Consider the following 12,650-nt stretch of genomic DNA (forward strand, 5'->3'; position numbering starts at 1 on the left):
GGAAAAAACAATTAACTTCTCAGAAAATAGCAATTTCTCAAGCAGTAATTTTGCTAGGACTGTTTGGGAGTGGTCTGAGTGGGGAGATGAAAACTAGTTATTGGCAGAGAGGTTTGGAACTCTTATTTGTATATTAACTAATTTTCCGCCTGGTGTTGTCGCCAGGCAGGCCAAAACTCCATCCCACCAAATCAGGCTGAAATGTCAGGTGGTCTTTTCAAACAGCTCGTACACTAAAGGGCATTATCATTTTCATAGTATTATTCCAAGCTCATAGTGTGGATATATAGTGTTTGTATGTATAACACAGATAATTCACGTTTTTGTGTGCACTGAGCCTTTAACTCTGCCTCTGGTCTGTAAAAGTGTGTCACTGGGTTAAAGTGACTCAAGCGCCCAAGGCAAGTGGGAGTGGCTGACAACTGGGTCACATGGTTAACGCACTATTTAGAACATTGAGTACAGAAAAGTCGTTCAACAAGGGAGTTCGTCCAGCGTCTCATCTTGTTACATGTTTTTAAATGTACAAAAACTATTCAGGTTGTATTAGATGCCGCATAAACGTCTCGGGAATTTTGACTGAAAGAAGATCGGGAACTTGTTTTGTTCAGGATACTGACATGAGAGTGCAGATAATTATATTCATGCTACCAATATTTACTACAGAAATGTAGTTGAGACTGAATTAATATACAGTGTTGAGCTTTAGATGATCGACGCTTTTAATTTGAGTTTGTTACAGTGTAACCACTGTGCTACTAAGGACAATAGAACTTTGCAATCCTTAAAGTCAAACTGGCGAGTTATTGACAAGACATTTAGTCAGCATAGGTTGCTTTCTCCAAATATTCACGGAATCAAGGCGCCTGCAGACATGGGATCAATCAAGACTGGTAAGACCGGCTTTATTATCCGTGCTATTACAATGTTACATGTAATTGGAAGTGTCCACCTCTCGCTACATTGATCAGTTACTTTTTTGCAAATGTGTTACTTTGTTACAAATATAGTGTTACTGTTGCTGTCTAGAATCAATGTGTCGTGCTAAGAATCTGTTCTAGAAAAAAGCTTGTGCAATCTGATTTACCTGTCCACATTTTATTTAGTTGTGTGCTTTTTAAACGTTATATGTGGACCACAATTAGAAACCTTCTAATGGATTATTTAGCTTTTGTGGTCTGCTTATTGTCAAGCCATGTATATTGGGTTAGGAATGCCACTGTGCTACGTTTTTGTTTGTTTTGACACTACAATGTTCTACTTTGCATCACCTCACATGGAACCAAGCTGCCTAGCCATGTGCCGATGCTTCTCGACTCTCACTGCTCATTGGTCGAGAAGAGGCTGTGACGCAATCAGTGCATAAATCTGCACTGAGTCTAAACTCGCGGGCGGCATGCAGGTCCACGTGAGCCTGAATGAGGCTGTTTTGGTGACCTAGATTTAATCTCTTAGACATGACAGCTCCACATGTGGGTGGGTTTTGGAAGAGAATAGTCGTAGCTGGTTAGGTAATCATGGCCAGGTCTTCGAGACCATTAACTACATTTAAGGCTACATAGTATAATATATATGTTGATTTTGTGACAGTACACCAAGCAGCATGTGTATTATTTTCCTAGTTTGTCTTATTTAGCCCATATTTAAGCATTTGGTTTAATGTCTACATTCTTATGTAATAATGTTATTTAACACCAATGACTACAAGAATAACTTTGATTTTGCCAGAAACTAAAATAAGATATATTTTTGTGCCCTGTCAAGCAAAAGAGCAGTAACTGCTCATAAATGGAAACTTAGAAAAATGACTTCAGTGTTTTTTAATTGTGGAGCCAAATGAATTGTAGTCAGATCATTGGAGATGTTAACTGTTGTCTTTTTTCCCAGTTTATTTTGGATTCATATTGACCCTGACCTCTGGCATTATCTGGCAGTTACCGCCTTCTGGCTTGGTACACCCACTGGAATGACGATTTCTTTTTACAATGCAAACTTGTGTTCGTACATGTATTTGTATGTGTTGTCAGTGTCATATGGTTTGATACTTGTTTCAACAAACAACAATAAATTGGTAAACCATAGTAACTACAGCCCAAAGCTTAGGTTAAAAATAAATCATTAAAAAGCAGTAACTGAGGTGAGCGATTGCATTTAATGCTTTTTTTCTTTGGTTTCACTAACTTTTACCAGCCACTGCAAACATGACATCCCATTTTATCTGAAATAATTTATCTTTATCTGCCATCAAAAAATCCCTGAGGTTGACAGGTGGGATCTCAAGCGAAAGATGATCACCTAAGTCTCCTGAATATGGGTGGGGTGGGATGGATCTGCTTGACTCACTGATTGCACTGTACCGGAACAAAATCAGATCAAGGAGGTGGTACGACAGGCTGGTGTTTCACTTCCTGGATATGATCATCGTGACCACCTGGCTGCTCTACTGAAGAGATTGTAAGGTGACTGGCATGAGAAAGAAGGAACAAATAAGCTGTATACCTTCAAGTTATACATCGCTGAAGGCCTATGCAAAAGTGGAAATAGTCTGGAGCGCAAGAAAGGTTGTCCCAGTTCCACAATTGCTGGTGAGTATGAGGAGAAAAGGGCCCACTGCTCCAATTCCAGTCCCTGATGTGCACCTGGATGCCACGGCCCACTAGATGATTATGGCTGAAAAGAAGGGGAGACGCAAGGTACACCAAAATCCAAGTGCCAGAATTGTGATGTCCACCTCTGTTTCACATCCACCAGCAACTGCTTCCTGAGGTTCCACACAGAATAGGAAATCAGAGTGTGCTTTGTCAAAAAGAGAAACACTGATTCAAACATTAACCCACACAAACACACATTCAGAAACACTCAAACACACACACACACTCGCACATATAGGCTATACCCTCCAAACACACACATACACCACACACACACACAGTCATTTGGATATTGGTTTATATGTTTATATGAAATGTGAGAAACATTTATACATGAGGTGTTAGTTGTAGTTTGTTTATTTGATCCTTGATGTTTTGACTTTAAAGCTTCTAATTGTGATTGGTTGGAACTATTTGTGGTTGATGTTTGTCTAAATAAAACCCGTTCCAATTCATATATTGCTTCTTTTCCTTATTCCGCTTATCATATGTATTATAGAAAACTAGACACATTTTATGATGGATATATTAATAGGGACCCCCAAGCTCCCAAAGAAATTGGGTGAAATATCTTTTCCCCCACAAAATAATTAAGGGTTAAGTCATTTAGGTCAAAAGGAAGATATTTGCGATTTTGATTATGTTTCTGTGTGTCATGTAACACACTTTGTCACCCTGTGCCCAAACCTCTTTAAATGAAGTATTTTTGTGATTATTTGTGTTTTTGTTCTAAAAAAAAACGTCAATAATGGTGACATGCATGACCCTGGCTGGGACTGCAGGCTTTGCTGTGCTGTTTAGAATAAACACCCATAGAGCCAGCTTGTTATGTAACAGTGGTGTTATTGTATCGCCAGGCATGAGGTGGTAAAAACAGGTCAAGCCTCCCGGGTGGCGCAGTGGTTAAGGGCGCTGTACTGCAGCGCCAGCTGTGCCACCAGAGACTCGGGAGGTCCGTGGGGCGACGCACAATTGGCCTAGCGTCGTCCGGGTTAGGGAGGGCTTGGTCCTTGTCTCATCGCTTATCAGCGACTCCTGTGGCGGGCCTGGGAGCAGTGCCCGCTGACCAAGGTTGCCAGGTGCACGGTGTTTCCTCTGACACATTGGTGCAGCTGGCTTCCGGGTTGGATGCGCGCTGTGTTAAGAAGCAGTGCGGCTTGGTTGGGTTGTGTATCGGAGGACGCATGACTTTCAACCTTCGTCTCTCCCGAGCCCGTACGGGAGTTGTAGCGATGAGACAAGATAGTAGCTACTAAACAATTGGATACCACGAAATTGGGGAGAAAAACGGCAGATGTTCAGGCAGATGTTTTATGGTTTATATATGGTTTATTATTTACCTTTTGAAATAGTTGGTCGATTTCCATCACTATTATAACCTTACTCTGACATACAATGGGATAAAAACTCATTTGTGTCTCTCTTAGTTGTTACAAAATATTTCGACTTCAATATTATGTTTTTGATATGACATTTGATTTATTTTCCAATAACCTTTTGTGTTTTTTTTTTCCTTCTCCCCTCAGGTGGTGTAATAACTTACATCTCTTCTGGCTCCGCCTCCAGCCCGGAGTCTTGTTTGAGTGACAGTTGCAGCAGCAGCTACCTGTGCTCCTCTCCACCTCATCCCTCACTGCCAAGCCGGGCAGTAGGAATCATGGTGGACATCGCCCGCACTACAACAGCCAAGCACCCACGTAGCCACGGCACAGAGAAGACTGGGCGATCTACCTCCGCTAAGAGCAGCATCACCAGTGAGTGTATTTCAGTCCTGGAAATACATTCAGTATGGCAAAGGATACTAGATATGTTCAGAATGGCAAAGGATAGGAAATGCATGTATGAGTTGCCACACTAATCCAGGTAATAGGTGCATTTCGTTTTCTCAAGTCTACATGAGTCATTATCATGTACAGGTGGACCAGTACATTTGTTAGAGAGGTGTGAATTAGTAGTAACATTGCTGTGCACTTCTCCTTACAGAGATCAACGGCATGGTGTTGTTGTGTAAGGTGTGCGGTGACGTGGCCTCAGGGTTCCACTATGGCGTCCACGCCTGCGAGGGCTGTAAGGTAAGACTAGTCCTGACTGCTTCTCATGGAATGCCACACGGCCAGTCCAAGGTTTCATTCATGTTATTCAGTGGCTCTGTGTCATCCGCGTTTTAACGTGGTAATAACTGCGCACAAACAATGTTCTCTGTGATTGTTCTCAGGGTTTCTTCAGGAGGAGCATCCAGCATAGCATCCGGTATAAGAAGTGCCTGAAGATGGAGAACTGCACCGTCGTAAGGATCAACAGGAACCGCTGTCAGCAGTGCCGCTTCAAGAAGTGTCTGGCTGTGGGCATGTCTAGAGACTGTGAGTCTCCACTTTTAAATGTACATGTAAATAATAATGGAATTTATCCCAAACGGAAATACAATGGTTCATGGGGGTGAGGGGGTTTCCTTTTACAAGTTTGATGGATTGACTGACTGTAGGGATATTTCAGCCCTTATTAGTGATATATGTACTCATGTGTGTTATATTTGATTTCCTTCTCCAGCTGTTAGGTTTGGCCGCATCCCAAAGAGAGAGAAGCAGCGCATGCTGCTGGAGATGCAGAACGCCATGAACAACATGATGATGAACAACAACAGCCAGCTCCACAGTATGCTCCACGGCACCCAGAGTCCACCCTGCCCCATGGAAGGGCTCCCCAATGACGGCAGCTCCTCTTCCTCTGCCTCTTCTTCCTCATCTAGCTCGTCTTCATCAGGCTCCAACCCTTCCTCACCCCGTTCCGTTCAAGACTCCCTGGAGACCAGCTCTAGCTCCGCCTCTTCCTGTTCGTCGGATAGCGGTGATGACGAGGTTCCTCCTTCCAGGGTGTGTCACCAGGGCACATTCACGTACCGCCGTGAGCAGCAACAGTCCATCAAAGAGGAAGCGGAGGAGTCACCTTCGCAGGTCGCCGGGGAACCTGTAAAAGACAGGAGAGACAGCCGCATGGAGGAACTGCAGGAGAGCTGGAACCGCTGCAACAACGATGCCAGGGGCTACCAGCCTAGTTGCAACATTCATCAACAAGTCTCCAACGTTCCCTACCGGGAAGAGAGAGTTGTTTACCAGCAGCAGCCTGCGCAGCTAAACGGCGCCCCCAGTGGTGGCATGCCAGAAGACTCCTGCAGCCTCCATCACAGGAGCGATAACACAATGCACAACGTACAGACTGTCTCCAATGGCTACAGTGGACCATCATACAGCCTACAGGACCACAAGACAAACTTGGTGTGTGTCCTTTTATCATTTAATTGGCCTTCGTTGAAACATTGAGGAGATTGGAGGTCTCTTTACAAAATGTTACAGTAGAAATGCATTGTATACTACACACCTGAAATTACCCCATAACCATGCCTAAAGCACACATGGAAAATACCTAAAAAGGCCTATCCTCTAAATCCCCCCATTTAGTTTCTTCTGCGTTATTGCTCCTGTGTCCTGCTTTCCACAACTGAGGGCCCTGTTCTCGACTCTTGTCACCCCAGGTCATTCCTAGTCTCTATGTGGACCCCAGCCAGCGCAGCCAGGAGATCTGGGAGGAGTTCTCCCTGAGTTTCATCCCGGCCGTGCGCGAGGTTGTGGGGTTTGCCAAGAGGATTCCGGGCTTCCGAGACCTCCCAGAGTACGACCAAGTCAGCCTGCTCAAAAACGGAACGTTTGAGGTAAGAATCCCTGGACTCTCTGACACCAAAAATAGATATTTCCCAACTCTGGCTGTCGTGTTCCAACTGAACATTGCACTCTTATTAACTCTGAGTGTTGAATTGGCTAAATACATTACAGTCTGTAGATATGTTATGGTAGAGTATCAGTGTATTTTAACTCAACATAGAACTCTCTCTACCTGAGTTAGGTGGGCATTATCACTGTTAAATTCTGCCAGTATGTTGCCTAGTGCTAGTCACCATAGTGCTAGTCACCATAGTGCTAGTCACCATAGTGCTAGTCACCATAAACCCCCGTTCTAACACACCCTCTCTCCCACCTCTCTCTCTCCAGGTGCTTATGGTGCGCTTCGCTTCTCTGTTCGATGTGTCCGAGCGCACCGTGACCTTCCTGACGGGGAAGTGTTACAGCTTGGAGCTGCTGCGGGCCGGGGAGCTGCTCACCTCCATGTGTGACTTCAGCGAGAAGCTGGCCGCTCTGCAGCTGGACAAGGATGAGATGAGCCTCTTCATTGCCGTCGTCCTCGTTTCTGCCGGTAAATAACACTGTCCCTGTAAACAGTGTCCTTGTAAAACACAGTGTCCCTGTAAACAGTGTCCTTGTAAAACACAGTGTCCCTGTAAACAGTGTCCTTGTAAAACACAGTGTCCCTGTAAACAGTGTCCTTGTAAAACACACTGTCCCTGTAAACAGTGTCCTTGTAAAACACAGTGTCCCTGTAAACAGTGTCCTTGTAAAACAGTGTCCCTGTAAACAGTGTCCTTGTAAAACACAGTGTCCCTGTAAACAGTGTCCTTGTCAAACACAGTGTCCTTGTAAAACAGTGTCCTTGTAAAACAGTGTCCTTTTATACACACTGTAATTGTAAACACACTGTCCTCATATCACTGTACTCTGGCTGTACTCTGGCTGTCTGTCCTCTGGTTAGCTGGCTGGCTGTTCTCTGGCTGACTGGTTGGCTGGCTGTCCTCTGGTTAGCTGGCTGGCTGTCCTCTGGCTGTCTGGTTGTCTGGCTGTCCTCTAACTGGTTGGCTGACTGTATATAGTGCACTACTTTGGTCAAAAGTGCCATTTAAAACGCAGTCCTGTACATACCATTCAGCCACTGGTGATAACACAAAATACTTATGTGTACGATGAAACCTAAAGCCTTGTTTGATACAGACTGTTCTTATGCTCTGTTCTGTGATCAGATCGTTCGGGGATCCAGGACTTGAAGTCAGTGGAGGCGCTGCAAGACACGCTGATCCGAGCGCTGCAGAGTCTGATCATGAAGAACCACGCCAACGAGACTACCACCTTCACCAAGCTGCTGCTGAAGCTGCCCGAGCTGCGCTCCCTCAACAACATACACTCTGAAGAACTGCTGGCCTTCAAAGTGCACTTGTAATGGGACACTCACAATAGGGCTCATCTGACTCCTAATACCCTCCTTCCACACTTTGAAACCAGGACTGGCCTCGTCTGCCACTCCTATACCAGGACCCAGGGGAGAACTTAGGGACCTACTGTTTGCAGTCAACCAACTCAGTGTTTTTCTCCAGAATGTATTGAGAAGGTCTTCTTTTGAACTATGTTGATAGGGACAAAGGTCAAAGAAGAGAAGATACTGTACTCTAGTCATTGAAGGCTTGAGAACTGAGCTATTGCTCGTGTGTGTGTGTGTGTGTGTGTGTGTGTGTGTGTGTGTGTGTGTGTGTGTGTGTGTGTGTGTGTGTGTGTGTGTGGGTGGGGCTTGTGGTTTTACCAAGTTAGAGGCACCTTTCTATTTTTAAAGAAAAAGATGAAGAAATGCTATATTGACATTTTGAAATGATGAAGTGCAGAACTACTTGGTTTGTTTGTTAAATCCATTTAATTCCAAAGTGAATTGCTCGCGAGCAGTGTGAATGTGATGATTATGCCACCTATTGGATGTTTCATTCGAAGCGCAATATCAAATGGTCACTGTTTTTGACCCAATAGGTTTGATAAAAGCCCTCAAGACTCAATGTAAACATCTATCTATCAAAAAGAATGCTTGATGAATCTGATAATTGCCCTAATTGCATGGCTATCCTTAAGTGAACAACTTGACATTTTCCTCCCAACCCTCCGAGGAAGGACTCGTATATTTATTTTTGAATTGTTCAACTGTATTGTTATGTTTACTGTCCTTTGTGTAGGGTATTTCATTTGTCTGAATATTTCATCTTTGCGTGTCTTTGTTAGCTGCTACTGCCACGCCTCCTTCTGGGGAGTTGTTGATAGTACACTTTTTCAGCAACACAACTTTGCACATTGTGTTGTGGACCGTCAACCTCCAAAATCACACATGTCAGCACAGACCCACATCATGTGTGCATGATGTGAACACGATGACACTGAAGTGTTCCTTAACTGATTCCCCACCTTCCTCACAGTGAGGAGTTACTGGGTGGTTTTGACTTTGCCTCCTGACATTTCAGCACTGACTTTAAAACTGATAGTTTCCCATCTATTGTTTTTGTTGTTGTTGAACAGTCTGTATTTGTCTCCATTTACTGACAAGATTGCCGTTTGTAATGAATAGTTATGCTATATATCTATCATATAAATGTCTATATATAAATAGTAGAAATAAATACAAGTGAAGTTATTTACGGTGTTGAGTTTTTTCAGCCTGGATTCAAACCAGGGACTGTAGTGATGCCTCTTGCACTGAGATGCATGTTACGGTTTTCTTCCGTCGAAGGAGAGTCGGACCAAAATGCAGCGTGGTGAGTTCGATACATCTTTAATAAAGAAAGAAACGAACAATACAAAAACAACAAACGGAATGTGAAAACCTACTGGACCGAGGACACGCACAGGAAGCCTGGTGCGGGGAGCTGCCACCGGAGGACTGGTGTGTGAAGGTGGCACAGGATGGACCGGACCGTGAAGGCGTACTAGGGAGCCTGAGAGCAGGACTGGCACAGGACGTGCAAGGCTAGGTAGGTACACAGGAGGCCTAGTGCGTGAGGCTGGCACAATTTTCACCAGCCGACTAACACGCACCTCAGGACGAGTATGGAGCGCTGACCCAGGTGCCATTAAATCCCCGACACGCTCCGTCGGGCGAATATCGTACTTAAAGCACCAAACTAGCAACTCCCTCATAACTCTCTCCTCCACTTTCCCCATTAACTCCTTCACAGTCTCTGCTTCACTCACCTCCAACACCGGCTCTGGTTCTGGTCTCCTCCTTGGCTCCTCACGATAAACAGGGGGAGTTGGCTCAGGTCTGAACCCTGACTCTGCCACACTCTCCCTGAGCCCACCCCCCAACAAATTTTTGGGGCTGACTCTCTGTCTTCCGTCCGCGCCGCCATGCTTGCTTCGCCAACTCCATTCTCCGATAACCTGCTTCGCACTGCTCCAGAGAATCCCAGGAGGGCTCCGGCACTCTCTCTGGGTCGACCGCCCACCTGTCTATTTCCTCCCAAGTCGCATACTCCAAACTTCGTAGCTCCTGCTGCCGCTGCCTGTCACCACGCCGCTTGGTCCTGGTGTGGTGGGTGATTCTGTTACGGTTTTCTTCCGTCGAAAGAGAGTCGGACCAAAATGCAGCGTGGTTATTTCGATACATCTTTAATGAAGAAAAACACGGACAATACAAAAACAACAAACGGAATGTGAAAACCTATACAGCCTATCTGGTGTCTCCTGACCCCTCCTGTCTCAGCCTCCAGTATTTATGCTGCAGTAGTTTATGTGTCGGGGGGCTAGGGTCAGTTTGTTTATCTGGAGTACTTCTCCTGTCCTATTCGGTGTCCTGTGTAAATCTAAGTGTGCGTTCTCTAATTCTCTCCTTCTCTCTTTCTTTCTCTCTCTCGGAGGACCTGAGCCCTAGAACCATGCCCCAGGACTACCTGACATGATGACTCCTTGCTGTCCCCAGTCCACCTGGCCATGCTGCTGCTCCAGTTTCAACTGGCCTGGGCCCTAGGACCATGTCCCAGGACTACCTGACATGAGGACTCCTTGCTGTCCCCAGTCCACCTGGCCATGCTCCTGCTCCAGTTTCAACTGTTCTGCCTTACTATTATTCAACCATGCTGGTCATTTATGAACATTTGAACATCTTGGCCACGTTCTGTTATAATCTCCACCCGGCACAGCCGGAAGAGGACTGGCCACCCCACATATGCTCTCTCTAATTCTCTCTTTCTTTCTCTCTCTCGGAGGACCTGAGCCCTAGGACCGTGCCCCAGGACTACCTGACATGATGGCTCCTTGCTGTCCCCAGTCCACCTGACTGTGCTGCTGCTCCAGTTTCAACTGTTCTGCCTTATTATTATTTGACCATGCTGGTCATTTATGAACATTTGAACATCTTGGTCATGTTCTGTTATAATCTCTACCCGGCACAGCCAGAAGAGGACTGGCCACCCCACATAGCCCGGTTCCTCTCTAGGTTTCTTCCTAGGTTTTGGCCTTTCTAGGGAGTTTTTCCTAGCCACCGTGCTTTTACACCTGCATTGTTTGCTGTTTGGGGTTTTAGGCTGGGTTTCTGTACAGCACTTTGAGATATCAGCTGACGTACGAAGGGCTATATAAATAAATTTGATTTGATTTGATTTGATTTGATCTGGTGACAACTAACACAGAGACAGGAACAATCACCCACGAAATCTTCAAAGATTATGGCTGCCTAAATATGGTTCCCAATCAGAGACAACGATAATCACCTGACTGATTGAGAACCGCCTCAGGCAGCCATAGACTATGCTAGACACCCCACAAAAACCCCATGACAGGGCGTGACAATGCAGTACCACTTAGGAGCCCTTGGTTGATGAATTAAGGTCACTAATTAGTAAGGAACTCCACACATCTGGTTGTCTAGGGCTTAATTGAAAGGAAGAACCAAAAACCTGTAGACACGAGGCTCTCCATAGAATGAGTTTCACAACCCTCACTTAAAGTGACCACTCAACTCTGAAACCACAATGTGGACCTGGAATGCAGTGACTAGGTTCCTCCACAAGGGCGTGCTGTCCACATTTTTATGTCGTACCACTATTTCCATGTTGGAAACTGATATCAATACAGTAGCATAGAAATGTACACATGTTTATTTCAGAAGAATAATTTAGATTTTTTTTTGTAGTACAAAGTACAATGTCCAAAAACAACAGCAGAGGAACTGCCCAGAGACTGACAGAAGTGGAGTCTTTGTAGCCGGTTTATACAGGTAGTCTAGTGGTTAGAGCAACTAGTAACTGAAAGGTTGCAAGATTGAATCCCCGAGCTGACAAGGTAAAAATCTCTCATTCTGCCCCTGAACAAGGCAGTTAACCCACTGTTCCTAGGCTGTCATTGAAAATAAGAATTTGTTCTTAACTGACTTGCCTACTTAAATAAAGGTAAAATAAAAATCACACCAGCCAGTGTAACGGATGCTGCGTGAGTGTAAGGTAAGTACAAAGTACACTCAATTCAACACAATTCTGACTTATGAATAAGTTATAGCTTGTATTTTAATGGATGTAAGACTGCATTAAAATGCCCTGAAGAAGCAACAATTAGCATCAATCAGCTTTAAATATTGAATATTTGTATAGTTGCATGGACAGTGATAGTTAGAATTTATTAGCGAGACAGGAAGGGCTGAGATGGGATTCATACACACGTCGCCAGGGGTGTATGTGGTCTAGGGGGCCAGACTCTGGCACAATGAGCATCAATTCTGTCCTAGAATAACACATTTCATTTCAGCGTGCTCAGATAATTGTTTTACACATAGTATTATCAGGGATTGTGCCCTCCCCACACACACACACACACCGTCATTCAGGCTGTCATTGTAAGTATGAATGTGTACTTAATTGACCCGCCTAATAAAATAAAGATTAAACAAAAACTGTCTGATCAAACAAAAGGCAAATGCTGAGGGACGCCATATAATTTTTAGCGTAAAAGTTTGAGTGTGAGTGTGTGAGTTTGAGTGTGAAGGTCTACCAAATTCTAGACCACTAATGGTTGAGAATAGACTCTGGGAAACACACAGTACTACATCTGCTATGGTTGCAAGCCAAATAACCCTTATTTGGCACTATATAGAATTCTAACTCTTCTAAGAACTTTGCTAAGAACTCTTCGAAGAACGCTTTTCCATAATACACCCCACCCACCCATCCTCATTCCTCACCTCACATGACCGGTACCCAAACCGAAAACAGATTTAATGCGTTGCTCAGTTCAGTATAGAGTCATGTATTGTAAAGTGACTGTTCCACTGGATGTCATAAGGTGAATGCACCAATTTGTAAGTCGCTCTGGATAA

At 44.6% G+C, this 12,650-nt stretch overlaps 1 protein-coding gene across 2 annotated transcripts; it reads left to right on the top strand.

Moving 5' to 3' along the window:
- Window positions 1-443: 443 nt before the first annotated feature.
- On the top strand, window positions 444-8,978 carry LOC124005830 (nuclear receptor subfamily 1 group D member 2-like). Of its 2 annotated transcripts, XM_046315429.1 has the most exons (8): window positions 444-893; window positions 4,178-4,405; window positions 4,635-4,723; window positions 4,867-5,011; window positions 5,199-5,923; window positions 6,181-6,357; window positions 6,695-6,896; window positions 7,555-8,978. In XM_046315429.1, exons 1-8 carry the CDS (start codon window positions 710-712, stop codon window positions 7,749-7,751), a joined length of 1,947 nt encoding a protein of 648 aa, XP_046171385.1. In that variant the 5' UTR covers window positions 444-709; the 3' UTR covers window positions 7,752-8,978. The 2 variants fall into 2 exon arrangements, with proteins under 2 accessions (XP_046171385.1, XP_046171386.1); XM_046315430.1 differs by lacking the exon at window positions 444-893 and having other exon boundaries at window positions 4,372-4,514.
- Window positions 8,979-12,650: the final 3,672 nt, after the last annotated feature.

Source organism: Oncorhynchus gorbuscha, linkage group LG19 (assembly GCF_021184085.1).
Source record: "Oncorhynchus gorbuscha isolate QuinsamMale2020 ecotype Even-year linkage group LG19, OgorEven_v1.0, whole genome shotgun sequence".
In the NCBI taxonomy this organism is placed as follows: Eukaryota; Metazoa; Chordata; class Actinopteri; order Salmoniformes; family Salmonidae; genus Oncorhynchus; species Oncorhynchus gorbuscha.